We start from the raw sequence: 27,596 nt of genomic DNA, 5'->3' as shown, positions 1-27,596 counted from the left end.
CCCTCCAATTGTGCGTTCGGCTGAACGTGTCACTCTTTGTAGTCTGCTTCGGTCTTGTGCAGTGCTATTCCCAAACCAGGAGGTGATGTTGCCAGTCAGGATGCTCTCTATTGTACATGAGTAGAAGTTCTTAAGGATCTTCTGACTGACTTGGAACTTCCTTAGGCGCCTGAGGAAGTAGAGGCGTTGTCGTGCCTTCTTCACAACACTGTCAATGTGTGTGGTCCATGTCAAGTCCTCGGATATGTAGGCTCCGAGGTACTTAAAGCTGTTGACTCTCTCAACCGGTGCCCCGTCGATGCTGAGGGGGCTGTAGTCCTTGACCCCCGACCTCCTGAAGTCCACAATCATCTCCTTTGTTTTGCTGACGTTCAGGGAGAGGCTGTTTTCCTGGCACCATCCCGCCAGGACCTTGACCTCTTCCAGGTAGGCCCTCTCGTCGTTGGCAGAGATCAGGCCCACCACCACTGTGTCGTCAGCAAATTTGATGATTGTATTGCTACTCCGCTGAGCCACACAGTCGTGTGTGTACAGGGAGTAGAGGAGGGGACTCAGAACACAGCCCTGGGGGGCCCCTATGTTGAGGGTGATGGATAAGGAGGTGCAGTTGCCTGCTCTCACCACCTGGGGTCTGCCCGTCAGGAAGTCCAGGACCCACTGGCAGAGGTCATAGTTCAAGCCCAGGTCCTTGAGCTTGGCTATGAGTATGGAGGGGACTATGGTATTGAATGCCGAGCTGTAGTCGATGAATAGCATTCTCACATAGTTCCCCTGCCTCTTGTCCAGGTGTGATGCTGCTGTGTGCAGCACATGGGCTATGGCGTCCTCCGTGGACCTGTTGGGGCGGTATGCAAATTGCAGGGGGTCCATGTTGATGGGGAGGTGTAGATGTAGCCCTTTACTAGCTTCTCAAAGCACTTCATGGCTATGGAGGTGAGAGCTACAGGGCGGTAGTCGTTGAGGCAAGCAGGCTTGGATTTTTTGGGTACAGGGATAATAGTGGACTTCTTCAGGCAGGTGGGGATGACAGCCTGTTCTAAGGACAGGTTAAATATGTCAGTGAATGTACGGGAATGTCGTGATGTACGGGTTCGTGGGATGGGGTTACAAGTTGTGTCGGCTCCCCTTCATAACCTCATGTTCTCCTCAGATCTGGTACAGGGGGTGGTGTCCATGGGAGTTCGGCCCTCGTTGCCTGTTGACGGAGTGGCAGTGATTTTAGGTAATGACTTGGTTGGTAAGCGTGACGTGCCACCTTCATTAGTGGGTACTTCGGCACCGCTGGTGGGAGAGCCACATAAGAATGAGTGTAACCCAGACGTGTTGCCACCCTGTGCAGTAACACGAGAGTATGTTACTTTTCCTGTGCCCGCTGTCCCGTTGTCTGTTTCCCTCAGCCACAACCAAGAAGTCTCCGCCCTCAAGACTTCCCTCAGCCAATCGGAGGGCAAGCTGACTGAGCTGCAAGGACAGCTGGATAACCTGCAGAAGGATGTGAAAACTGAGATTGATCGTCTCCAGCGGCAGCAAGCTGTTGTTGACCTGGCTCAGACAGGTGTTGGCAGCACCACAGTTTGAGAGGCCTTTCATATTGCAGGTTGATGCCAGTTAGGTAGGCGCCGGAGCAGTGTTGCTGTGGGCTGGTGATGATGTGGGGGTGGAAAGGCCGGTAGGGTTGTTCTTATGTCATATCAGTTAAATTATTCAGTCGTTGAGAAGGGTGCTTTAGCGTTGATTTGGGGATTGCAACAGTTTGATGAGTATGTTGGTTCTGGGACACCTTTGGTGGTGTACACTGATCACAATCTCCTAATTTTTTTTGCGCTCTTTCAAAAACCCCAATCAACATTTGATGAGATGGGCATTATTTTTGCAGCCATATCAGTTGGATGTTCGCCATTTTTGGAGGCACTGAGAACGTGATTGCTGACACTCTCTCGCGCCTTCTAGTTAATGTGGTTATGTAATTTTTTGTTGTGTTGTCTATCTGTGTTGTTGCTGTCCCTCTGTGCTTCTCTCTCTTAAAAATGCTCCTAGGATCCAAGGTTGCGGAGGAGTGAAGTGCGGTAGGGATGGTGGAACTTTTGGATGCGCAACGGGAATGACATGATTAAAAACGGGTGCTGGTGGGATGGTGTTGTAGGAAGGAAATTCTTTTTGCAATTTTTTAACACTTTAAGTGGCGAAAACGCTTTTAGGCGTCCTTCCCCGCCATGCTCAAGTTGCCGAGGACGCCGTAACTCGTCTTTGATATCAATATTTCAAAAATCTGTGATCGGAATCATATTTTCCATCCGCAGCCTTCACACACTGTTCTGAGCTCCTCTCAATCCTCTAGCGGTTCAAGAGCGCCATCTGGTGGCCGATCGGCAGAAGCGCCAAACAGGAAGTGATGTGGATGAAGTGCTGATCACCCATATTACTTCCGGCCACTCTCTATAGCTCCCGCGACTCCATCTTGACACAATACATAGCGATCCGTTGCCAATAACTCGATAAACAACATGATTTGGACGTATATACCATTATACAACCTGGAAATGGACCGGGTATTTTTACATCCCATAATGGAAAACTGTCTACCCCACGCTGATCGCCCAACGGCCCGCGGAGACTGGGGTGAGTTTTAGCGTGTAATATTTCCGTGTTCGATACTAACTGATCTGATGAACATATGACCCACATTAGATGAATGGCATAACGCTGCCCACGGAATTATAAACGCCCCCTCGCCCATCCGGTCAACATCAGATGACGTGTAGTAACTTCCAGAAGTACTTCCAGTTGGAATTTTTTATATCGCGCTGATTGCTATCAAACTGTATTTCATCATCAATATAATGCATTTGGGGCTATAAATCACGTTCTGGAGAAAGCTGCAGAAAGAGATGAAAACATACTTATACTTTAGACTATATTTTAGTATGAATATGTGAATGAAAAAGTTTAACGTTGCTACACCATGAACAATACATATAGGACCTTGAATGGGCCCTAATAATGGCAATCTAGCAATAGAATTTAAAAAGTTATAGCCCTGCAAAGAAGGGGAACTTCTCCATGTTAAATAGAGCTGGCAGCGGATAGTATATCATGAATTTAGCCTTAGGCAATCAAAGTGTTAAAAGTAAAATTGTTGTTGTTTTTTTGGAAGATTTACATTTTTGTTAGTATTGATTTGGTGTAATAGGTACATATCTGCCCATTCTAGTTTAACCCCTCTTCTCTTAACACTTTCAGTGCCACTCACGAGATTTCTCTGGTTTTTTTATAGGTGGTTGCATGCCACTCACGAGATTTCTCGGAATTATTATTATTATTATTTTTTTTTTGCGATCTGAAAAATTATTGCATCACCCGAGCCTACCCGAGTATAGCCGAGGGACGCCGGCGATCACTGTGGAAAAAAGCGCCCCCCTGTCGTCTCCCAGATGACATAAGTGATTTTGGAATGGACTCAATGAAAATGAATGGGGAAAAAAATCCGGTACTCCACATTTTCCAGTTCACTGATCCAGCCGGGGTTACTAGAGTTCATTCTGGAGCCTCAGATCCCCGCGGATCATGGAGTTCTACTGTATCGCGTTGGATCCATACATGTATCGATTTTTTCGAATGGTGATCAGGAATTGGAATATACCAGTTGGATACCATCTGATGTCAGGTAAGGACTCTATGTTATCAGTGGTAGGATAATCAGAGTAAGTTTGATGAAGTTATAAGCTGTTTTGTGAAATGTCTTCTTTCGGTTTCACTGTAAAAGTCCGTGAGGAAATCAACGGAGCGATTATCAGTGCGCGGCCGTAATGTGCGTGCGTGCACGTATAATATTGATCATCTAGCGTTTATTTGAAAACGATTCATAAAAAGGCCGACGAATATCAACGTTGTGGAATATTCCACTAAAAGACGATTTTCATAGAATGCTCCAGAATGAGCTGTTTTTTATATCAAAACGGGGGCTTTTCTAACTGCTCTGAAACGGCAACGACGCGATAAAAAAACAATCTGCCTTCACAGCACTGACTGGAAAATAGTCTTTGATAATGCGATGGGCAGATTAGACACATAGCCATAATTTAAAACATAGATTAGGCGATATTAACGTTAACATTGGCACCGATGGTGGCATTCAAGCGGTAAAACGGAAAACCAGGCGTGGCGCTGAAAGTGTTAAAGGGCTTCTCTGGCGCACCGGGGTTGCTGAGTCTGGGGCTGAGTGGCTGGATGAGGAGTTGGCGGGCATGTTTTTGCTACCACGTTGTTCAACTGTCACTTTGTTTTTATTAAAAATGTTTGTTGATATGTTGGTTGTATACCATGTCAGGTTGGAGAACAGTGACCCTAGGGTCCCTGTCTTATGGGGGGAGGTGTGACGACCCTCTCCCACATTGTCTTGTCTTCCTCTGCTCTGGCTGGCAGAGCAGAGCTGGGGAAGGCTCGTCAGCTAATTGGGGCACACCTGGGCCGGGGTGTCCCAGGCAGGATATCAGAGAGAGGCTGCCTCTGATCTCTGTCTCTCTCCTCCAGGCTGGTCATGGCATTTTGTGTTTTGTTTGTTTGGTTTGGTTGGTTTGTTTGTTTCTCATCTTCTCACTTACACGCACCACACACTGATTCATTCATGCACTCACTACATTACTGATAATACTGATCCACTCATTCTTTAACAACTTTTGTACATAGTTTAATAGCTTAATTAAATTACTTTTCTTTAAAAACCTTAAGTACTTGTGTGGTCTCCCTTGTTTTTGTCTGTACCTTGAGCTTGGTTCATGACACTTCACCAAGAAATTTGGTCAGCAGCCGCCACTGCGGTATATGTTGTTTTTTTGTGTGTTTTTTGTAACACTCCAAAAATAAATAATCATAAGATATATAGCCTAAAAATAATCCAACTTTTCAGTTATTCTCAAGGACATGGTCATGCAAAAACTGAAAGAATGAGGCGGTTTGACATCAGGCACATTATTTTGACAGTGACCGGTTAGAGCTAGGAGAGATTTTGGTACAGCAAGAGGGGCATTGTTGATTTAAATATGCTTTTCATTTATTTGGTAAAAAAAAAAGTTTACAGCGGTTTGTTTGGCACACAAAGACCGAACGGACTGAAAAATATAGGCAACATTTGTCAAAGTATTAACTTACATTAAAGGGGAACTATTTTACTATTCCTAGCACTATTTGGGCAACTTTAAACAATTCCTGTCAGTCTATTGAAGACATCTGTACGTTTAAAAAAAAAATAAAATGCATTGGTTTATATTTCTAATCAAGTACTCAAACCCATCATTTTTCAGCCACAAGAAATCAGGCTGTTATGGCCTGGCTCCGCCCATAAGCACTTTGAGTGACAGTCAGTCGAGAGAGAGAGAGAGAGAGGGGGTGTAGACAGACAGACAGACAGACACCCTATGTCTATACGTTGTGTTAGTTTGCTGCTACTATGAGAGAGAGAGAGAGAGAGAGAGAGAGAGAGAGAGAGAGAGAGAGAGAGAGAGAGAGAGAGAGAGAGAGAGAGAGAGAGAGAGAGAGAGAGAGAGAGAGAGAGAGAGAGAGAGAGAGAGAGAGAGAGAGAGAGAGAGAGAGAGAGAGAGAGAGAGAGAGAGACACAGACAGACAGACAGACAGACAGACAGACACCCTATGTCTATACGTTGTGTTAGTTTGCTGCTGCTATGAGAGAGAGAGAGAGAGAGAGAGAGAGAGAGAGAGAGAGAGAGAGAGAGAGAGAGAGAGAGAGAGAGAGAGAGAGAGAGAGAGAGAGAGAGAGAGAGAGAGAAAAAAAAGTGTAAACACTCTGCGTGTCCTCCCGGGAGAGGGAGCCGGGAGGACACGCAGAGTGTTTACAGTTCTCTCTCTCTCGGTTCGGGAGCATGAGCTGTCTGTGGCGCAGCGCGGTGGTGGACTTGAGCCGGGAGGACACGCAGAGTGTTTACAGTTCTCTCTCTCTCGGTTCGGGAGCATGAGCTGTCTGTGGCGCAGCGCGGTGGTGGACTTCCTCGAGAGGGAGAGGGAGACGCAGAGCGTTTACAGTTCTCTGCTTCTCTCGCTCGGCGGGCAGCTAGAGGGGGCGGGTGTTATTATGCAAATGCACCATATGACGTCCCATATAGGCAAATTTTCAGATGACTCACTTGAGGGAGGGACATTATTGTGAGGGGAGAATTGGAAGAATGCGCCAAATCGAGAATTAGAGACATAGATTCTATTACTATAAGTCCACATAGCTAGAAAATAACCCTAAACACAGGAAAAGGTCATTTATAAGATAGTTCCCCTTTAACAAACAAAATAATTCTATTTTTGTGGCCACATTATAGACAAAGGCCACCAACATAAAGTATTGATTGATTGATTGATTGAAAATTGTATTAACAGATTGCAGAATGGGTACAATACAGTACAGCTCAATACACACAATTGTTAAGGGGATGCACAGAGGATGCACAGAGTATGCATATGTTCAACCAGCACTAGACTTTCTTATCAAAAAGGAAAAGTCACTGTTATTTAAAATAAATAAATCATGTGTACTAAATATATATTAACTTTTTAATTTTAAAAATGTTTTTTTATGTGACGTCACACCAGGAAGTAAATAGTCAACAGTAACACACAGCGTTGGAACCTGGAGAAGCCCTGATGATATAATATAAACGAACAGCCAATAAACGTGAAGTTATCTTTGAACCTCTGTTGTCAAGCCTCGTCAATATACCCCCCCTTCCCCACTAATGGAACTGGTGTCGTGGAGTCACTTCGCTGTGAGCGTTTCCACAGTTAGCTTGCAGCTAATGTTTGTTAGCTTGCTGCTAACGTAACGTTAGCCTAGCTTGCGGCTAACGTTATAACCGAACAATACACACATGCCCCCAACCGTGGAGGTCGTACCGAACGGTTTACGGTTTGAATGCGAACAGTTCCACCCCTACTAGACACTGTCTGTCCCTCAGCGATATAAGGGTTAAGCGGGGTTTCCCCCCGCCACACGGGAGTGGAGCCCCAATAGCAATAGCATTAGCATTAGTGGTGTGCGCCATGATACTGGGAAAGACACTTACTAACGTTGCTTGTTGTGTGCATTCAACCGAGTACAAAGCCCCCCGCACTGCACATGTGCCGCCTGGTCGTCTCACAGGACAATGGGCGACAGTGGCAGTACCAACGCCACAAGATGCCATCGCCGGCCCTACCTTAGCACAGCCCAGTTCGACTACTGAGTGCCGTGCGACGTTCACCAGTCCACTGCCACGGGAATCTGAAGAAAATCCAGCGTAGGGCCGATATCCCATCTGGACGCGCTGGGGAAATTCCGGCGGTAGTCCGACATTAGCTTAGTTTCTCTTTTCTCTTCATATTACTTCCACTGATTGATGGTGCATTTAGCAAGAATCACACATGAAAAAGCATTTTGATCAAAACCCACACCACCGAGACTGACAAAAAGCAGCTCCATGGTGGCCCACCCACTGGGTGTGAAACCCCCCTGTGACGCTCGATCTGCCCCGTCATTTCCCCCCGGAAATGTAGGGAGCATTTAAACTGACAGATTGCACGATTGCAGATTGCACCTTGCACGAGCAGAGCTCGCCTGCCGCTCGGCAGAGAGAAACTCCCTCCTGGCTGACCACATAAACACCGTTATGGGTAGGCCTGCCGCGATAAGCAATAAATCGATGAATCGGCGTGATCATTAAAATGAATGCAATGATTTTGACGGGCGCGATTAATTGCTATTTGCGCGTTTGTTTTAATGAGGCGGAACCAGTACCCCTTGTCAGTCACTCCGTGTGGGACTGGGGAGGCGGGCCGCTGGCATTACTAGAGCACAGCACGGGAGCTCCTGTGAGCACATAGCTTAAAGGGGTTATGCACTGCTATTCCTAGCACTATTTGGGCAACTTTACACAATTCCTGTTAGTCTATTGAAGACATTTGTAATTTTTTTTTCCAAAAAATTCATTGTTTTATATTTCTAATCAAGTACTCGAAACCATCATTTTTCAGCCTCGAGAAATCAGGCTGTTATGGCCCCGCCCATAAGCACTTTGAGTGACAGTCAGACCACAGGCTGCACTGGTAGAGGGAGGGAGGGAGAGGGGGGAAGAGAGAGAGAGTTCAGTTCAGTTCAGAGTTTTTATTTGCCACATGGAATAATACAATCATAGTTTCTTCATTAAAAAATCATAAATAGTCATTCCATGGACAAAAGGAGCAGGAAGAAGAATAAATCTTATAGTTATATAGTTACCTGCCCCTTATTCCTAAACTAACATGTATTTTCTTAATGGTCGGCGTATAACCATATATTTACACAAATAATCATTTATACCATGAGAGAGAGAGAGAGAGAGAGAGAGAGAGAGAGAGAGAGAGAGGAGAGAGAGAGAGAGAGAAGGGGACATTAACGTGTGTTGTCGGGCCCTATAAATAAATTTGATTTGATTTGATTTAAGCCCCTCCCTCTCTCTTCCTTTTTTTCTTTCTATCACTCTCCCGTTCGGAGGTGTGTGTGTGTCGCGCGGACCTCCGTGCAGCAGGTCCCCCCCCCCCAAGTGCCCCCTCTCTCTCCCTCCCTCCCTCTCTCTTCTTCTTTTTCTTTCTATCACTCTCCCGTTCGGAGGTGTGTGTGTTTCGCGCGGACCTCCGTGCAGCAGGTCCCCCCCCCCCCCCCCCCCAAGTGCCCCCTCTCTCTCCCTCCCTCCCTCTCTCTTCTTTTTTTTCTTTCTATCACTCTCCCGTTCGGAGGTGTGTGTGTTTCGCGCGGACCTCCGTGTGGCAGGTCCCCCCCCCCCCCCCCCAAGTGCCCCCTCTCTCTCCCTCCCTCCCTCTCTCTTCTTTTTTTTCTTTCTATCACTCTCCCGTTCGGAGGTGTGTGTGTGTCGCGCGGACCCCCCCCCCCCCCCAAGTGCCCCCTCTCTCTCCCTCTCTCTTCCTTTCTCTCGGCTCCCTCTCGGCTCTCTCTTCCTCTCGCCCCGCAGCTTCACTCGCTGTCTAGTCTAGGTAGAATGGGGGCGGGCATCTATCCACAGCGCCCTGTGACGTGCACCAGGTCGTCAAATCAACATGACCTGATTTACTAGAGGCAAATAGGGGATGGGCTGTAACTGAGGAATTCGCCAATATAGTATTTAGGCCCAAAAACACATTGATACGAACTCCTATTACTATAATACAATGCTAGAGACTGAAAAATGACATTTATAATGCATGGCACCTTTAACTACATTTCTCAATAGTGTCCCAATAGTGTCCCAATAGCTAAACATTGCTACCTACAATACAAGTGCATTGGTTTAGTGCACTTCCGGTTGCCACTGAGCGGAAATGTTTGTGCGGACCTGTTCTCCCAAACTGGTAAGCAAATGACTGTTTTTACGTTATTTTCATTTTTACGTTACTATTATTATTATTATTATTTTTTTTAAACATTGATCTTAACTGATCACTATGACTTTATTGCTTTTATCGTTATATATGCCTATAATTGTGTACAGCACTTTGAGCTACATGACATGTATGAAAGGTGCTTTATAAATGCTTACTTACTTACTTACTCATTATAACGTCTGTAAGAAAACAAACGAAGTAAAGTTCTTTGTAGTGTAGCTATTTTTAGACCCAAGTAGTTACTCGCTACTGCCCGGAGAAACTGGACTGCTAAATAAAGATTAAAGATCTAGCGTTGATGCTATTCAATATTAGCTAAATAGCTAACAAACTAAATACAATGTATAGAATAGCTGCCTACAACACACAATAACATTAATACAATTACATGCATCATTGTTTACAATGAACGGGTGGGGCTAGTCAAAGAACTGGACACGGGGACAAGTTAAACATGAATTAATTTATTATAACAGGTAGTTTCGAGTCGTGCCTAAGTACGCACCACAGGGCTATTATATACGGCTTTGACGCTTTCTCCTCATCGTTGATTGCCTGTAGTAGCTGCATATAATGTTAGTAGCTAACGTTAAAACTAACCTAAAGTTAGTTGTTCACCAACAATCTCAACATTTGTTTTATCATTAGCTCAAAAACACAGAACCGGACGAGACAAGTTGTCCGCTCAATACGTTGTGCTAGGATAATAACAACAATACTTCCGCTCCGGACCGGTCGGTGGGTTTCAAAATAAAAGTCTAAAACACCGGAAAAGACGTTTATTTTGTACAGCGTTTTCCTCCACGATCATAATCATGTGATCAATCGATCTGGATTATTTTTGCCCATCCCTAGTGTTGTGAAGGGCCAGATTAAACTGAATATATATATGTATCGTTTGATATACTTTGTATATTATTTATATATATACATGGAATATCCCTTTACCTGCGTTCAGACCAGAGTAATATTCGCTCTCCTATTGGACAGCGCCCCCAGGCGCCAGCGCGCAAGCCCCCAACGGCAAGTTCAAAGACAACTGCAGGCATGTCAGAACATGCCCAGAGTCAGCGTAGTAATACGAGACAAGGACTGAGGTTGGGACTAGATATTCACTTAAGTATATATATTGGCGCAGGTGTAAACAGCAGTACCGTACCTTACCCACCTTCACCACGAGTCAACGTGCAGTGAAGTGAGCAACCTTGCGTCTAAATAGAGCATTGAGAACCGCGTGCGAATAGAATGTTAAAGTGTCAGAGTTTAATGAAGTAACGTTGAGTTCGACTTAATCTAATGTGAAGTAAATAGTCGATCATTTATTGTATATCGTGCGGCCACAGTTCTTCCGTGTGTAGCATTACCCATCGGTTCGTCGTGTCTTTAGCTAGTGCACTTAACCAGGCTGTGTGGCCTAAATACGTCGCCCACACCCGAGGAGTCCTAGGCGGAGAACCGTTGGACATGTACACAGGAGAATCGGCGCCGGCGATTGCAGAACCATTCCTGGTTGGATTATATTGCTTTGGGACGTGACTACCGGAGAAGAGCATCGTTGATTTCCACTATCGTTTGGGATTCAACCTCGTGAGGATTACAACTCGGGCCTGCCTCGTGGACGGGGCTGGCTAGCTGTCATCAATGCTGTCGAGCATTTTGGATTACAACTATTGCTTTTGCTGCTGATCAAGGGAGTTTACAAGAACCGACTCCTGTACCTGGAGTCTCTTTATTCCCCATTGAATCAGACGGAGTACCCAAACATTCCTCTACCCTCCAGGCCTTACACCCCGGAGGGAACCCATTGTCTCCAGTTGGTACCAGTGTTGCCCTATATAATTGCTACTATACAACAGGTGGCGTCAGCTTAGACCCATCGTAGGATTCCTGCTATTCTTAGTGACTTATGCTCTTGACTGACTTTACGTATATTCTTCGCCATACAAGCGCGACCCTAATTCTCATTCTGTAACCTAACGTTGCCTAATAATAATAAATTACCCTCCAATAGTATTTCTGTGTCAATGCCGTGTTCTTGTGGGTGTTCACCATCTATATTTGATGTACTGTCTGGCCAGTAATTAAAGTACATAACTAGCAGTGGTTTAATCTATCACAATCTTTAATACAGTCAGGGTTTTGTAACCCCTCAGTTACAATTGGTCCTTCGAGCCGGAGGGTATCAGTGTAATATTTAATATAATATTAATATTAGACATGGCCAGCGGTGAACACTCCCCAAGCGGCTCCCCTAAGCTAGAACGCCTGCAGCGCAAACGTCAGCCACCTCCATATCTGGAGGAATTCGCTTTCGTTCTACCCCCTAGCTTATCTAAACAGACGTTAAATACGGATAAAGCGGATAGTCGAAGCATGTCCAATCCTATCGACTTGGCGACCCTGCCAGTAGAGACCCCAGTGGGTTCAAACAAAACTGACTCACGGGGGGGACCAGGTGGGACATGACATGACTATACCTCCAGACAGCGTCACCGGGATAGACCCCGGAGCGCTCCAGGATAAAGAAAGCGCTCCAGGGATAGAACCCGACACACAACCAAGTGAAGAGAACCGCGCCCAGGAGATAGACCTCGGAGCGCGCCAGGAGAACAGATCTCCAACAAGCCCTGTCAGCACCCGATCACCTCCGTCAGTGTCATCCCCCAGCGAGGCGGACCAGAGACTGGCGCAAGCCTTGATCGCCACACTGACAGCCTCCACCGAAAGAGACCGACTTCAGGGTGAACGCGACCGGCTTCAAGCAAAGACGCTTAGTGAGCGCGAACACTCTGCCACGGAAAGAGAGCGCCTCCACGCGCAACTCCAAGCGCAAGCCCTTAGTGAGCGCGAACACTCTGCCGTGGAACGAGAGCGCCTCCGGGCGCAACAATTAAGTGAGCGCGAACACTCTGCCATGGAACGAGAGCGCCTCCAGGCTCAACAGATGAGCGAGCGCGAACAACGAGAGCGCCTCCAGGCGCAACAATTAAGCGAGCGCGAACACTCTGCAGCGGAACGAGAGCGCCTTCACGCGCAACTCCAAGCGCAAGCCCTTAGTGAGCGCGAACACTCTGCAACCGAACGAGAGCGCCTCCGGGCGCAACAAAGGAGTGAGGACGACCGCATAAGACTGGAGGAGAGGCGCCTTCAGACGGAAGAGAACATCGAACGAGACCGCGCCAATGCACAGCGCGACGCCGCCAATGCCCAGCGCAAAGCAGAGCGCGACCGGCTGCAGGCGCAGATGATAGAACAATTGATTGCCAGGGCGACACCCCCTCTCTCCGCAGGAGCTCCCAGAGATCATCACGACAAGGGTCTAGGGCACCTTCCCCTACCCGACAAAGCGACCCGGGACCCGGCCAACAGGAGGAACCTGTCTACGTCTCCGACCCCCCTCCCCGACCGGTCCATACGAGACCCAGCCAACGGGAAGAACCGGCCTACGTCGCCGAGAGACTGACTAGAAGACTCCAGGACCTAGAAGAGGAAGAGGAAGAGGAAGAATGTCAAGCCCACCAGCAGCAACGTACTCTGGACCAGGAGGCCCAGTACAGCCCCGACTTCAGCCCCGAGTCACTGCACTACAAACCCCCGACCCAACTCACGGGTGAGTTTGACGTACAGTCAGCACCGAGGAACAGCACCTGGGGACCCGGCCTCTGGTACCCACCAAGTACTAACCCACGACCACACGTACGGGGAGACTCGCCCAGGAGGCCTCTTCCCCTACGCTCACCGACGTGCCAGCCATCCATGGCATCGTACCTTGGCACACTGACGTTCCCAGACTTTACGCGCGAGGACAGAGCACAGTACACGGAATTACGCATGTGTTTGGAGACTATGATGTCCGACGTCCCCGACGAGTCGTACAAATATGCCATCCTCCTCAAGCATCTCAAGGTGCCCAGAGCGCATAACATAGCGCTGGCATATTCCAACTCAAACACCCCATACTCCGCGGCTCTAGTGGCCCTCGACCAGCGTTATGGACGCATATGGGATTACGTGATCCAAGAAATACGGGATATCGACCGCCTCCCCCCAGCCAAAGACAATAGAGCACTGGATGACCTCTCTATCAAGGTACAATCCCTAGTAGGGATGCTGGGGTCCCAAAAGGAGAAGGGGAGATATGAACTGTATGCAAATTCTAATGTGGAGCGAATACTGGAGAAGCTCCCTCCAGCCCGCCAAGAGCGTTTTCGGCGGCAGAGAGACCACCGTGATCCCGACGGCCCCGAGCCATGCCTCCTAGACCTGGCCGCTTTCCTCGCAAGGGAAGTTAGCAGCCTACGACTGGACACATTCGTGTGGAGTGGATCTAGCCCAAGAGATGGACCTCGGAGGTCCAACGATAACCGCCGGTCAGTGACCGTTATGCACCAGGCCGAGTCAGTGCCGCAGCACAAGAACCACAGCACCCCCCAGACCAAGGGGAAGTGGAAGATTGTATGCCAGTACTGTGAAAAGGAACATTGGCTGTCTCAATGTGACACTTTCAAGAAGCTGACCACTGACGAGGTGAGTCAGTGGATCAAAGCCAACCGCCGCTGCTTCCGCTGCGCGCGCAGCCATATGGCAGCTGAGTGCCGCTTAAAGAAAAGATGCAGCAAGTGCGACGGCGCCCACTTGGAGGTCCTACACGACAGCAACAAGAAGAAACCCGTACCCCCAAGCAGCTCGAGAGTGAACGTCATGTACATAGACCCTGCGAAGAGCGGGAGCTCCCTAGTGCTCTTGAAGGTGGTCCGAGTGATCTTAAGCTACGAGGACAAGGTCATGGACACTTACGCCGTCCTAGACGATGGGTCAGAAAAGACTCTCCTCCTCGCATCCGCCGCAGCCCGGCTGGGTCTGCGGGGGAGCGAAGAAACAATGACAATCCGTACCATTAGAAGAGACCTGAAGACCATAAAGGGTGAAAATGTCTCCTTCACGATAGCAGCGGTCGGGCAGCCCGAGAAGCAGTATAGCATCACTAACGCCTTCACCAGCCACGACATAGGCCTGTCACAGTACACCTACCCCATCCCAAAGCTGATGGAAAAATACGTGCACCTACGTCAACTACCTATACCGCTCATCGACGACGCCACCCCGACACTGCTCATAGGATCCGACCACGCACACCTCATCGTCCCAACGGACCGGGTCCTCATCGGGCCCAGAGGATGTCCAGCAGCGGTCGAGACCCGCCTGGGTTGGACACTACAAGGCCCCCTCTCCGGGTCTCCCAACCGACCGACAGCCACTCGCTGCCTCCACTCGAGGATAAACGAAGAAGACACCACCCTCTTACAGCACGTCGAGAGGCTATGGACATTAGACGCGATGCCCTTTAAGAATGAAAAGAAACTCGTTCGCTCAAAGGAAGACACTTATGCCATAACCCTCCTCGAGCAGAGGACAAAGAGAGTCGAGGTCAATGGAGTGATGAGATACGCAACTCCACTCTTGAGGCGAGAGGGTATGCCCACCCTCCGCGCCTCAAAAGAAGCGACAGAGCGATATCTACTGAACACCGAGCGGCGTCTAGCCAAAGACCCCACTCAAGCCACTGTGTACCGCGCTGAGATCGACAAGCTGATCACAGCGGGACACATAAAGAAAATTGACATTCAAGAGGCCGACCAGACGATCGAATCTTGGTACGTGCCCCACCATAAGGTCCACCACAACGGCAAGGATCGCATTGTATTCAACTGCAGCTACCAGATTGGACTACAGAATCTGAATAAAGAACTCTTGCCCTGCCCAACACTCGGCCCCTCTCTCCTCGGCGTACTACTACGTTTCCGCCAAGACAAGGTGGCCATCAGCGGCGACATCAAAGGGATGTTCCTGCAGGTGAGACTAGTGGAGGAGGACAAGCCCTTGCTGCGGTTCCTATGGAGAGAGAGGATCAAAGATGAGCAACCATCCATCTACCAATGGGAGGTCCTCCCCTTCGGAACCACATGCAGCCCATGCTGTGCTACGTTCGCACTGCAAAAACATGTGACAGAAGACCCTGAAGCTGACGAGGAGGTCAGACAAAGTGTAGAGAGGAGTTTCTACGTGGACAACTGTCTGCAAAGCGTCTCGACGCCAGAAGAAGCCGAAGCCCTCCTACTCAAGCTCCGCGCCTCACTGATCAAAGGCGGCTTTGATCTCCGGCAGTGGGCCAGCAGTGACCCTCAAGTACTTCGCAGCCTCTCCCCAGAGACAAAGGCAGCAAGCAGCGAGACCTGGATGGCGACCATCCCAGGTGAAGCACAGGAAATGACATTGGGCCTAGTCTGGCGCTTCAAAACAGACTCGCTCCATTACAAATACACACCCCTGACCACGGAGCAGGGAAGGTCGACCCCTCTACCGACCACCAGACGGAGCGTATACAGAACACTCGCAAGGCAATACGACCCGCTGGGGTGTATCCTACCTTACACCACTCGGGCGAAAATGATTGTATGAGAGCTGTGGGACAAGGAACAGGGCTGGGACGACCCCATACCCGACCACCTCGCTTCCACCTGGAGAGAGTGGGAGAGAGAACTCAACACTTTCCAAAATGTGAACATAAGCCGAAGCTACTTCCCACCCACAGTGCGGCTGGAGACGTGCCAGATGGACCTGCACGTCTTCAGCGACGCCTCAGAAGTGGCCTACGGTTCGGTGGCTTACTTGCGGGCCCGAGAGGAGGGAGGAGAAATACACACAGCCTTCATCCTGGCTCGCTCAAGGATAGCCCCCCGCAAGCAACAATCGATCCCGCGTCTAGAGCTCTGCGCAGCTCTGGTAGTCGCGCAACTCGCCACGTTAATCCAACGTGAACCTACCATCCCGGTGCAAAGAACAATCTTGTGGTCAGACTCCATGACCGTACTCACATGGATCCAGTCCGATTCTTGTAGATACAAGGTCTTCGTGGGAGTCAGAATCACAGAGATCCAAGACCTAGTAGGATCAGCGTGCTGGAGGTACATGGACACGAAACAGAACCCAGCCGATGTCATCACACGGGGGATGTCCCTAGATGACCTCACACGTCACAATATCTACAGTGACGGTCCTGAGTTCCTCAAGCTCCCGGAGGAAGAGTGGCCTACCCCCAACCCTTGGGAGGCTAGTCAAGAAGAGGCAGAGATCAAGAAATCTATGTTCTGTGGGTTGACGCACACCCCAGTCCCCACTGACCCTAACATAGATGACTGCCTCACCTTTGAGAGTGCGCAGCTAAAGACATTCCTGTGGCACCACCCTGAGGTTCCCCCCACTACCGACATTAACGCAGCTAACTACGAAGAGGCAGAACTCCTTCTGCTACAGCGAGCCCAAAGAGACTCGTTCCCCGACGAGCTAGACTGCCTGCAGGGAACAAAGCCAGTCCCGTCAGACAGCAGACTGCTCCACTTGGCCCCCGAGCGCGACACCCATGGCCTCATCAGGGTGGGTGGTCGTCTGAGACGGGCCCCGGACTTAACGGATGACGTCAAGTTTCCTATAGTCCTCAACAGCCGACACAAGGTCACTGAGCTCATCATAAAGAAATACGACGAGGATGTGCACCACGCTGGGGCAGAGAGAGTCTTCGCTGAGATCCGACGTCGCTATTGGATACTGAACGGAAGAGAAGCAGTACGTCGCTTCCAGCGGACTCGACCAGACTGTCGCCAGTGGCGAGCACAGCCCAGTATACCCAGGATGGCCGACCTGCCTCACCGTCACACCCGACCCGTGGCGAGGCTGATAGAGTTGCAGAGGCTCCCTGACTCCCCTGATGACGACCATGACCCACTGACTTTGTAGATTGCCCTACTCCCCACAACAGACATTGAGCAGTTGACTGGACTATTAATCTGTCTTCCTTTAACTAATTAGGTGCGGACTAATTAGGAGGCGGCTGTTGTGAAGGGCCAGATTAAACTGAATATATATATGTATCGTTTGATATACTTTGTATATTATTTATATATATACACGGAATATCCCTTTACCTGCGTTCAGACCAGAGTAATATTCGCTCTCCTATTGGACAGCGCCCCCAGGCGCCAGCGCGCAAGCCCCCAACGGCAAGTTCAAAGACAACTGCAGGCATGTCAGAACATGCCCAGAGTCAGCGTAGTAATACGAGACAAGGACTGAGGTTGGGACTAGATATTCACTTAAGTATATATATTGGCGCAGGTGTAAACAGCAGTACCGTACCTTACCCACCTTCACCACGAGTCAACGTGCAGTGAAGTGAGCAACCTTGCGTCTAAATAGAGCATTGAGAACCGCGTGCGAATAGAATGTTAAAGTGTCAGAGTTTAATGAAGTAACGTTGAGTTCGACTTAATCTAATGTGAAGTAAATAGTCGATCATTTATTGTATATCGTGCGGCCACAGTTCTTCCGTGTGTAGCATTACCCATCGGTTCGTCGTGTCTTTAGCTAGTGCACTTAACCAGGCTGTGTGGCCTAAATACGTCGCCCACAACCGAGGAGTCCTAGGCGGAGAACCGTTGGACATGTACACAGGAGAATCGGCGCCGGCGATTGCAGAACCATTCCTGGTTGGATTATATTGCTTTGGGACGTGACTACCGGAGAAGAGCATCGTTGATTTCCACTATCGTTTGGGATTCAACCTCGTGAGGATTACAACTCGGGCCTGCCTCGTGGACGGGGCTGGCTAGCTGTCATCAATGCTGTCAAGCATTTTGGATTACAACTATTGCTTTTGCTGCTGATCAAGGGAGTTTACAAGAACCGACTCCTGTACCTGGAGTCTCTTTATTCCCCATTGAATCAGACGGAGTACCCGAACATTCCTCTACCCTCCAGGCCTTACACCCCGGAGGGAACCCATTGTCTCCAGTTGGTACCAGTGTTGCCCTATATAATTGCTACTATACAACAGGTGGCGTCAGCTTAGACCCATCGTAGGATTCCTGCTATTCTTAGTGACTTATGCTCTTGACTGACTTTACGTATATTCTTCGCCATACAAGCGCGACCCTAATTCTCATTCTGTAACCTAACGTTGCCTAATAATAATAAATTACCCTCCAATAGTATTTCTGTGTCAATGCCGTGTTCTTGTGGGTGTTCACCATCTATATTTGATGTACTGTCTGGCCAGTAATTAAAGTACATAACTAGCAGTGGTTTAATCTATCACAATCTTTAATACAGTCAGGGTTTTGTAACCCCTCAGTTACACCTAGTTTATCCTGTGCTGAAGTCTCCATTCCAATAGAGATAGTATATATTTTGGTGTTTATTTGGAACACTGCCTTTTTATTTATTACGTTTCCACAGTTTTTTCCTCATACTTTATTAACATTTTGTACATGGTACCGCAAGGTACATTAATAATACATGTACATGTTAAAAGGATGACACAAAAAGCCAGACAGAGGGCTTGTTTCCAGTTTCAGTTTGTTTTATAATAAACAATCAAACTGAGCATTTTTTTATTTAGGATATTTAAAATGTCTTCCAATGTTAAATAAAGGTTTATTGCACTTTGAAACGGTTTCCTTGCATTATTATGCTATTATTATATTTAAAAAAAAAAGTTAATGGGCGCGCTGGTCCCTAAGATAGCCAGTTCAAACCAGATAGTTTGAGACGCCCGGGACCAGGCGCTGATATAGAAGGATAGGGAACAGACTTTTACATTATGCCCATTCAATGGGCTGTAACTGTCCCATTGAAAGAACGGTCTCTGCTTGGCCGGGGCTCGTAGCTGCGGTCCCGATAACAGCGCTAGGTTCGTAAAACCTGAGAACGGTGTTGGGTGAATTTCAAATAAGACAAGCCCCAACCCATCGTCTCTCCCCCCTTTTTGGGTAAAAGGAGGGAGACCAGGTCCCCCGCAAGGGCCCTTGACACTGGATTTATACACAGAACCTGAGAGAAAAACGTTGTTACCTCCACTCTCTTCGATAGGGGGAAGACGCTAGTTTATCCCGCAGAGACCTCTTTTGACAGCATGAGATGGGATCTTAACTACGCAGGCCCCAATTCACGGGCATACCCCTCGGGCCAATTAGAAACTGGAACCCTGTGACGTCGTTATGGCAGGGACCCACCCCCACTCTTTCGAGTCGGCGGGCATGGGAACCCCCCCCCCCCCTCTGTCAGTCCAACCTGACAGAGCGGAATCCCACGTACGCACGTCATTACGCTGGTGTGTACAGGGAGTCCTCTTAGTGATGAGAGCGCCTGTCTCAGGCTAAATGCCTCATTTCACCAATTTGATATAACACACCCAAGAAAAAGGGTTTGTATCCCCCCCCCCCCCCCAACAACCTCACGTAAAGTGAAAAACATACGAGGTGAAAAGGAGTAGTGTCTTTAGCCCTGTGTTGATTTATAAGTGAAAGCATACGCGAAGCATATGTTCGCTTCATCGCTTGAAAAGCCGAACCGACAGCCAGCCACCATCCGTGGGCTCTGGGTCTACGTTTGTTTAAAAAACGTGTCCACGCGAGTTCCACGGCTCCATTTCATAAGACAAGAATTGCTGCCTGCTTACTTTTACTTATCAGGAAAAGATAGCAGAGCCCTCATCGTCACTTTGTTTTGAGACATACACAAAACACATTAGTGAAATGACTGCACGTACGCCCCACAGCCATACATTTTTTTGAATCCCTACCCACCTTCAAAACCGCTCTCAAAGAGCACCTATTGGCCTACTGCAATTCGAAACTGGCCCCCATAAATGTCTGAACCATGTACAGTTTCCTGAGGGGCGGGGCTAGGGGGTGGCTACTTGGGCTCAAGCCCCGAATGTTTTCTGAAAAGCCCCGAATCTATTTTAAAAAAAAAGAAAAAAAAATTATTTATTTTTTGACAATTCATCATTGTTACATGAAAATATGTTTGCACCAGATTTAGCAGAAGCTAATTTCCATCTGTGGTCTATCCAGCTGCTAACTGTATTTGAGTGAGTTAAGTCTTAGTGTTATGGTAGACTCAGACCTAAGCTTTAAATCACAATCAACAAGTTGACAAAAACTTAATTCTTCCACCTTAGAAACATAGCTAAAGTACAGCCATTTATAAATCAAAAGGACGCTGAAAACCAGATCCATGCTCCTCACCGGCCTCCCGAAAAAATACGATGATAACTATTTTATTGCAATGCACTATTGCATTATTTTATTCTATTTTACTAACTATTTTATTGCACTGCACTATTTTACTTTGTATCAGTGATAATCAAACCGTAAACAAAGACGCATATTAACACTTTCAAGGTGGTGGTATAAGTAAAAAAATTGTGGTGTCGAAATAAAATAAATCCGTGCCCGCTATCGCGGGCACCTATCTGGGCTAAGCCCCGGATCTCCTACAATCCTAAATCCGCCCCTGGTTTCCTCCCCCTCGTATGTATATATTTTCTGTTAGGATCTCTGTTTAACAGTATTGTATATTTGCATACCTTGTATGTCACAAATGTAACAGTACTGTATATCTGTATGTCATGTGTCATAAATGTCATGATATATATCTATGTTGTGTATGTCATAAATGTCATTATGAATTGAAAATGGGGGACCTGATGTAAACAAGATGAAAGTCTTTCTCTGGTCTGCATCCCCTTGCATTGTACCCATTCTGCAATCTGTTAATAACGTTTTCAATCAATCAATCTGATATTATTAATAATAAATAGCTATTTTCTTTACCATTTCAATGTTCTATTTAATGTACAGTATGTAATATTAATGTAAATAGGAATGCAATTGAATTAATGAAATGAGATGAATGAATAGTAGGCCTATAGGCACCATGTCCTATGATGGAAAAAGTGACAAGACAGTTCCTTGAACTTGGCAAAATAAATTGCTAAAGTTATAATTTATCCTAAGTTTAAAATGTCAAGGTTTGTTTTATTTGTCACATATAATGTACATTACAGTGAAATGCTTGGTTCTGAGCCCCTGAGATTGTGCTTCATACAGTAAAACAAAGTAAAAAGAATAAAGACCATACAAAATATACAAACTAAAGTACAAACTAAAGTATATGGCCTACAAAATCAGAATTGTATATTATTATTTATCATATTATTATGATTATTATTATTAGCCTATTATTATTATTATTATTATTATTATTATTATTATTATTATTATTATTATTATTATTATTATTATTATTATTATTATTATTATTATTATTATTATTATTTTAAAATCATTGCAAGGACAGTATTATTTATTGAACATAATATACTTAATGTCATTTATTAGGTCAATTTAAAGGATTTTAGTGTCTGTAAATGTATAAGTGACACCACTTTTTGTATAGAATGAATTACCTACCGGTCAGCGGAGAGCGCGGTCAGCGTGAACACGGACACCCCCACGGAGGTGAGCTGGATGAACGGGATGAGTTTGCATCCAACGCGACCGAAGAGCCACTGGTCCACGAGGTACCGGCTGGCGTCCACCGGGGCGCACGTGACGAGCAGCAGCAGGTCGCCGAGCGCGAGCCCCGACATGAGCAGGTTCGGCACCGTGCGCGTGGACTTCACGGTGAAACAGATCCTCATCAGTGTCACGTTTCCCACGAGTCCGATGACGATCATCACTCCATAGATAGCGGCGATCCCGATGCCCGGCAGCCAGATGTATGGCACCTGCATGAGGACTCCGGTGTGATTATTATTCCCTCCAGATCCCCTCGACACATTGATTAATAAATGGATCTCCTCGGGATCCAAAACGAAGGAATCCTCCAAAGACATGGTAAAAAGAAACGATCCAGATCTTTAATTAAAGTCCGTTTTAGAAGACGCAGCCTTGGCTTTCAAAACATATATCAAGTTCTTACAAATGTATTTGAGTATTTCCTCAACTTCTTTTTGTTTGCCTCCATTCCAGCAGCTCATCTGGCACGTTTAATGTCGACTGGCTTTTTAAACTGGTACTCTGGTCGCCTGCTGCCTGCGTGCGTCACTTGCGTTCAGAGGACAACAGAGCCGGTTGTTGGGAAGGTTACTTTGAAAATGTAATCCGTTACGAAACTAATCAATAACGTAATGTAATTTCGTGGTTTTCTGTTACCTTGCCTTGCCTCCACCGACCATGGCTATTGTATCCATATAATCTCACAATCAAAATCGGTGCCATTATTTCTCCATTCACACATGCATGTTTAAAAAAATAAAGAAAAAGTAATCCTATACAAATAATAAAAGTTTTAGACGAGCAATGTCAAACAATAACTCACTCACATCATCTATGCTGATTTTTGACGAGAAGATAAAGACACCAGTGTGGACTTTGAAGGATCTTTTTCGAAATTAATGAATGAGGCTACAAGCCTTTCCTTCTGTGAAAATGAAACAGAATATCAGTCATTTTATAATTGTTGTTTCTCGAAATCATTCTGGAAAGATATAGTACTTTACTGATATTCAAGTGTCTCAGCACAAAAAAAACATTTAGGTGATTCTTAAATAATTTATTTTGCCTTTTAATACAAAAAATACAAAAAATATTAAAACGTTGTTTAACTTATAATTAGATTAGCCTAGCAGCTTTTCATATTTCTTCCAAACATAACTTAAGCAAGGTTCCTCGAACCTAAATCGAATTTATTTCCATATAATACAGTCCTCTTGGTTATATATGCACAGGCACTGCACTACCAGCCCTTCTCGAGCTCTGTGCCAAAGGACAACGTTGGATTGGGGTGTCTACTGTCTCGTGAGCTCTGTGCCAATAAAGACAACAAGCTCTTCACTACTAACGAGCAAGCAAGAGGTAAGGTTAAGTTATTGATAGCTCATTTAAGCTCTGTGCCAATAAAGACAACGAGCTCTTCACTACTAACGAGCAGGCAAGAGGTAAGTGTTACGTCTGGTACTCTAGCGAGTGCCAGCACTTTAACTAGTGTTCTAACTATTGCGACAGTGTCGTGTTATTCTGTTGAGTTTCACGTTACGGCATATGGCCGTACATGACGTAGACGTTGATGTTCTGACTTACGTTACAATGCATGTGTCTTCAGTTCAGTAAACACCGACATGCTGAAACTACGTGTTGTCTGATTCTTTTAACATAACATTGGCGACGAGAGATGGCTGAATTTTCTATCCCACCCCCTCCACCCTTCCTACCGCTGCCCGGTGAGCCGCCCGTCCTGTGGGCGCGTTGGATTTCCTCGTTCGAGACGTATATCCTGGCTACCGGTTTGGAATTGTCCGCGGTGAGGAAACGTGCATTACTACAGCACTGTTTAGGCGTGGAGGGACAGCGTGTGTGTGAAACACTCGGCACATTAGACAGTGACACATATACGTCAGTGGTGGCGCTCCTAAAGGGACATTTCACCACTCCACAGACTGCACTCCTCTGTCGAGTTGTGTTCCGACGGAGGCATCAACGTACTGGCGAGTCAATAACGCAGTACGTCGCGGACCTACGGGGCTTGGCTAGCTCATGAAAATTCGGGGCATTACAGGATGAAATGGTGAGAGACCAACTCATATTGAACACTGACAGTGATAAAATCAGGGAAAGACTACTGTTGGAAAATGACAAGCTGACATTAGCAGTAGCTATTAGACTAGCAGTGCAGGTGGAATCTGCTATGAACTGTGCAGCTAGTTTGTCTACCTCCCCCAGCCCCAACACACACGTGCCAGTAGAGGCTGCGAGCACGCTCAGCTCAAGGGTGTCCCTCCTCAATGTGAGTGCAGACGACGGCGGGGACAATATACTGTTAGCCTCGCAGTCACGTGACCGCTCACGCCAGCCGTGCGGGAATTGTGGCTCCCTTTCACACAACTCCAGAGCCCAGACCTGCCCTGCCCGTGGCAAAGCCTGTTCCAACTGCGGGAGGCTAAACCACTTCCACAAGGTCTGCAGGACAGCCCCAGCTAGCGCTTCCAAGCCACCGACCACTATCATCCATAATGTCAGCTCAGGACGAGTGCCATTCAAAACATGCTCATTGGTGGTTGGTGACATCACACTGCCCCTCCTCCTTGACACTGGAGCCACAGTGTCTCTATTGAATTGGGCGACATACTCTCAATTCTTCCCACAAACCACTGGGCCCGCCCACCACCACCCTGCGAGGCTACGCCGACTCCAAGATTGACATCGTTGGCTCCCTCCAGCTGCCGGTGAGGTACGGAGAAAAGACACTGCCTGCCTTCAATTTCAACATCGCACGCCGAGGGACAAACCTCCTCGGCCTCGACCTTTTCAGTGGCCTCGGTTTCTCTCTGCTGGACACCACAGGCTCAGAGATCCACACCGTCACCGCTGTCTCCTGGCAGCATGGCCTGCACTGTTCAATGGCGTGGGCTGCCTCCAGGTCTTCGCTCGCCAGCCCCTGCTAGTCCAAAAAGTGACTCCGGTCATCCAGCCCCTTCGCCGCTCCCCCCTGGCTCTCCGTGAGAGCATCGCCACCGAGTTACAGAAGATGCTGGACGACGACATCATCGAACAGGTGAACACGTCACCCTGGATCTCCAACTTGGTGGTAGCAAAGAAGAAGTTAGGGGGGCTGCGACTCTACGTGGACATGAGAGCGGTAAACAAGGCCATCGTCCCTGATAAATACCCCCTGCCAACCACAGAGGAGCTCACCGCCCAGTTCCACGGGTCCAAGGTGTTCTCTAAGCTGGACCTTCGTCAGGGGTACCTCCAGGTGCCACTACACCCAGAGAGCCGCAACCTCACTGCGTTCATCACCCACAGGGGGGTCTTCCGTTACAAACGCATGGCTTTTGGCTTAAGCTCCGCCCCCAGCTGCTTCAAAAAGATCATGGCCTCCGTCTTCGCCGGGATCCCCGGGGTGGCCATATACCTCGATAACATCGTGGTGCACGGGGCCAATGCCGAGAGTCACCACGCGAGCCTCCACAGTGTCTTAAGTGCGATGGCGAAGCACCACCTCACACTCAACGGCGAGAAGTGTGTCTTTGCCACCACGACCATTGACTTTGTTGGGTTCCGCCTCTCGGCTGACGGCATGTACCCTCTCCAGTCAAACACAGAGGCCATACACAGTGTCCCAGAGCCTCTTTCCTGGGCATGACGGTGTACTACCTCCGCTTCCTGCCACACTACTCCGACACAACTGCACCGCTGCGGAAGCTGTTGAAGCAGGACGAGCCCTGGCTCTGGACGCCTGCCTGCTTGAATGCTGTGCGCCTCCTCAAGTCCCAGCTCACCTCATCACCAGTCCTGGCGTTTTTCGACTTAGACAGCACCACCCTCGTCACGTGTGATGCCTCCGCCGCAGCCGTTGGCGCGGTACTGTCACAGCTGCATGGGGGTGTGGAGAGGCTGGTCGCTTTCGCTTCACGGGCCCTTAGCCCCACAGAACAGAGGTACTCAGTGGGGGAGCGAGAGGCCCTGGCCTGCATCTGGGCATGTGAGCGCTGGCATATGTACCTCTACGGCCGCTCATTCACGCTTAGGACGGACCACCAGGCTCTCACTACCCTCCTCGCCACGTCAGGCACTGGCCACAAACCGCTCCGCCTCCACCGCTGGGCTGACCGCCTGCAGCAGTACATCTTCGGTTTGCAGTTCACACCGGGCCGGGACAACGTAGTAGCTGACCTACTGTCATGCGCCATCCCCAGTCCCCCCACGGCCCCGCCCTCGACTCCCGATAGGGATCAGGCTGAGCATGACCTGGTCCAGCTCCTCCACACTCCCCTCCAAGAGACAGTGTCTCTGCAGGAGCTCCAGGACGCCTCGTCTGCTGACCCTGTCCTCTCTGCGCTCTCAACCTACATCAGGCAGGGTTGGCCGGCGAGGACACCTGACGAGCTGCTTCCCTATAGCAGACTCCGGGACGAGTTGTCATGCTGGAACGACTCCTGCGTCGCTCGGGCGCGTGTCCTTGCTATGGCGCACAAGGGCCACTTGGGCATAGTCAGGCTCAAACAGCGGTGTCGTGACTTGGTGTGGTGGCCAGGCATCGACAGGGAAATCGAGACCCTGGTCAAGGACTGTACTGCCTGTCTTCTGAGCGGGAAGACCAGGGCCCCAGCCCCTCCCCCCCCCCCCCATGCAGCCATTGGACTGGCCGTCCCAACCCTGGGAGCACCTGCAGCTCGACGTTTGTGGTGAACTGCACGGGGTACCGCATCACCAGCATTTCCTCGTTGTGGTCTACGAGCTCCACTCCAAGTGGCTTGAGGTGGCGCCCGTGGGCTCGGTCACAGCCGGGGTGCTGATTGAGATTCTCGAGTCCCTGTTCACACGCTGGGGCCTGCCCAAGAGGATCACGACAGACAATGGCCCCCAAATGATCTCCCACGAACTGGCCTCCTACCTTGGGGGTAAGGGGATACGTCATATCCGCACGTCGTTCTACAACCCGGCTGCGAACGGGGGGGTGGAACGGCTGAACCAATCCCTGAAGAATGGCATCAGGGCCCACCTGGCACAAGGGTGCACATTCATCAACGGTCTCCAACAGACGCTCCTGCACTACAGGGCTACTCAACACGCCACCACAGGTGTCTCCCCAGCCTCCCCATGCTAGGGCGCGAGTTTCAGCTGCCCCTTGACAGACTGCGCCCTACTCCGGCTCAGGCTCCAGCCCACCCGCTTCAAGCCACAATCAACACACGCCAGCGCCGGATGAAGGACCGTTTCGACAGGACCCGACATGCGAGACCACCTACCATCGCCGTCTCAGACTGGGTCAGGATTCGGCGACCGGTCATTCTGGTCTGACCCGGTCCAGGTCAGACAGCAGCTTGGCCTGGCCTCATTCAGGCTGGCTGATGGCACGCGTTGGCATGCTGGCCGACTGCGCAGGGTGCAGGCTCCCGCTGCCCCGGGACAGGGTGTGCCCGCGGCTATAGCTCTGCAGGACAGACGATTCAATGATGTTGCAGCCCCAGCACCCGTGGCTATAGCTCTGCAGGACAGACAATTTGATGATGTTGCAGCCCCAGCACCCGCGGCTCAGCCTGAGGCTGCGGGACCTCCGCCGTTGGCTGTTGCAGTGCCCGGGCCCCGCCCACTCCGAGCGCGCAACAGGCCTGCACACCTGAATGATTTTGAGACTGAGTACCACTCCTAGGTTGAGTGAAGGGGGGGAAATGTTACGTCTGGTACTCTAGCGAGTGCCAGCACTTTAACTAGTGTTCTAACTATTGCGACAGTGACAGTGACGTTGATGTTCTGACTTACGTTACAATGCATGTGTCTTCAGTTCAGTAAACACCGACA

General features: G+C 48.7%; 1 protein-coding gene across 1 annotated transcript in view; it reads right to left on the bottom strand.

Annotated features, from left to right (window-relative positions):
• LOC311229268 (gastrin-releasing peptide receptor-like) overlaps positions 1 to 22,027 on the bottom strand; it is a gene marked incomplete at both ends in the record, with an annotated part of 155,996 nt that extends 133,969 nt beyond the window's left edge. The window contains one exon of the mRNA XM_084315333.1: positions 21,705 to 22,027. Within this exon, the coding sequence (XP_084171459.1) occupies positions 21,705 to 22,027 (323 nt within the window). The remainder of the gene's footprint in view (positions 1 to 21,704) is intronic.
• Between the last annotated feature and the right edge of the window lie 5,569 nt (positions 22,028 to 27,596).

Source organism: Notolepis coatsorum, assembly GCF_963971535.1.
Source record: "Notolepis coatsorum genome assembly, chromosome: 5".
NCBI classification, from domain to species: Eukaryota; Metazoa; Chordata; class Actinopteri; order Aulopiformes; family Paralepididae; genus Notolepis; species Notolepis coatsorum.
The sequence above is the reverse complement of the archived record's forward strand: the minus strand, read 5'-3'. Positions and strand labels throughout refer to the sequence as shown.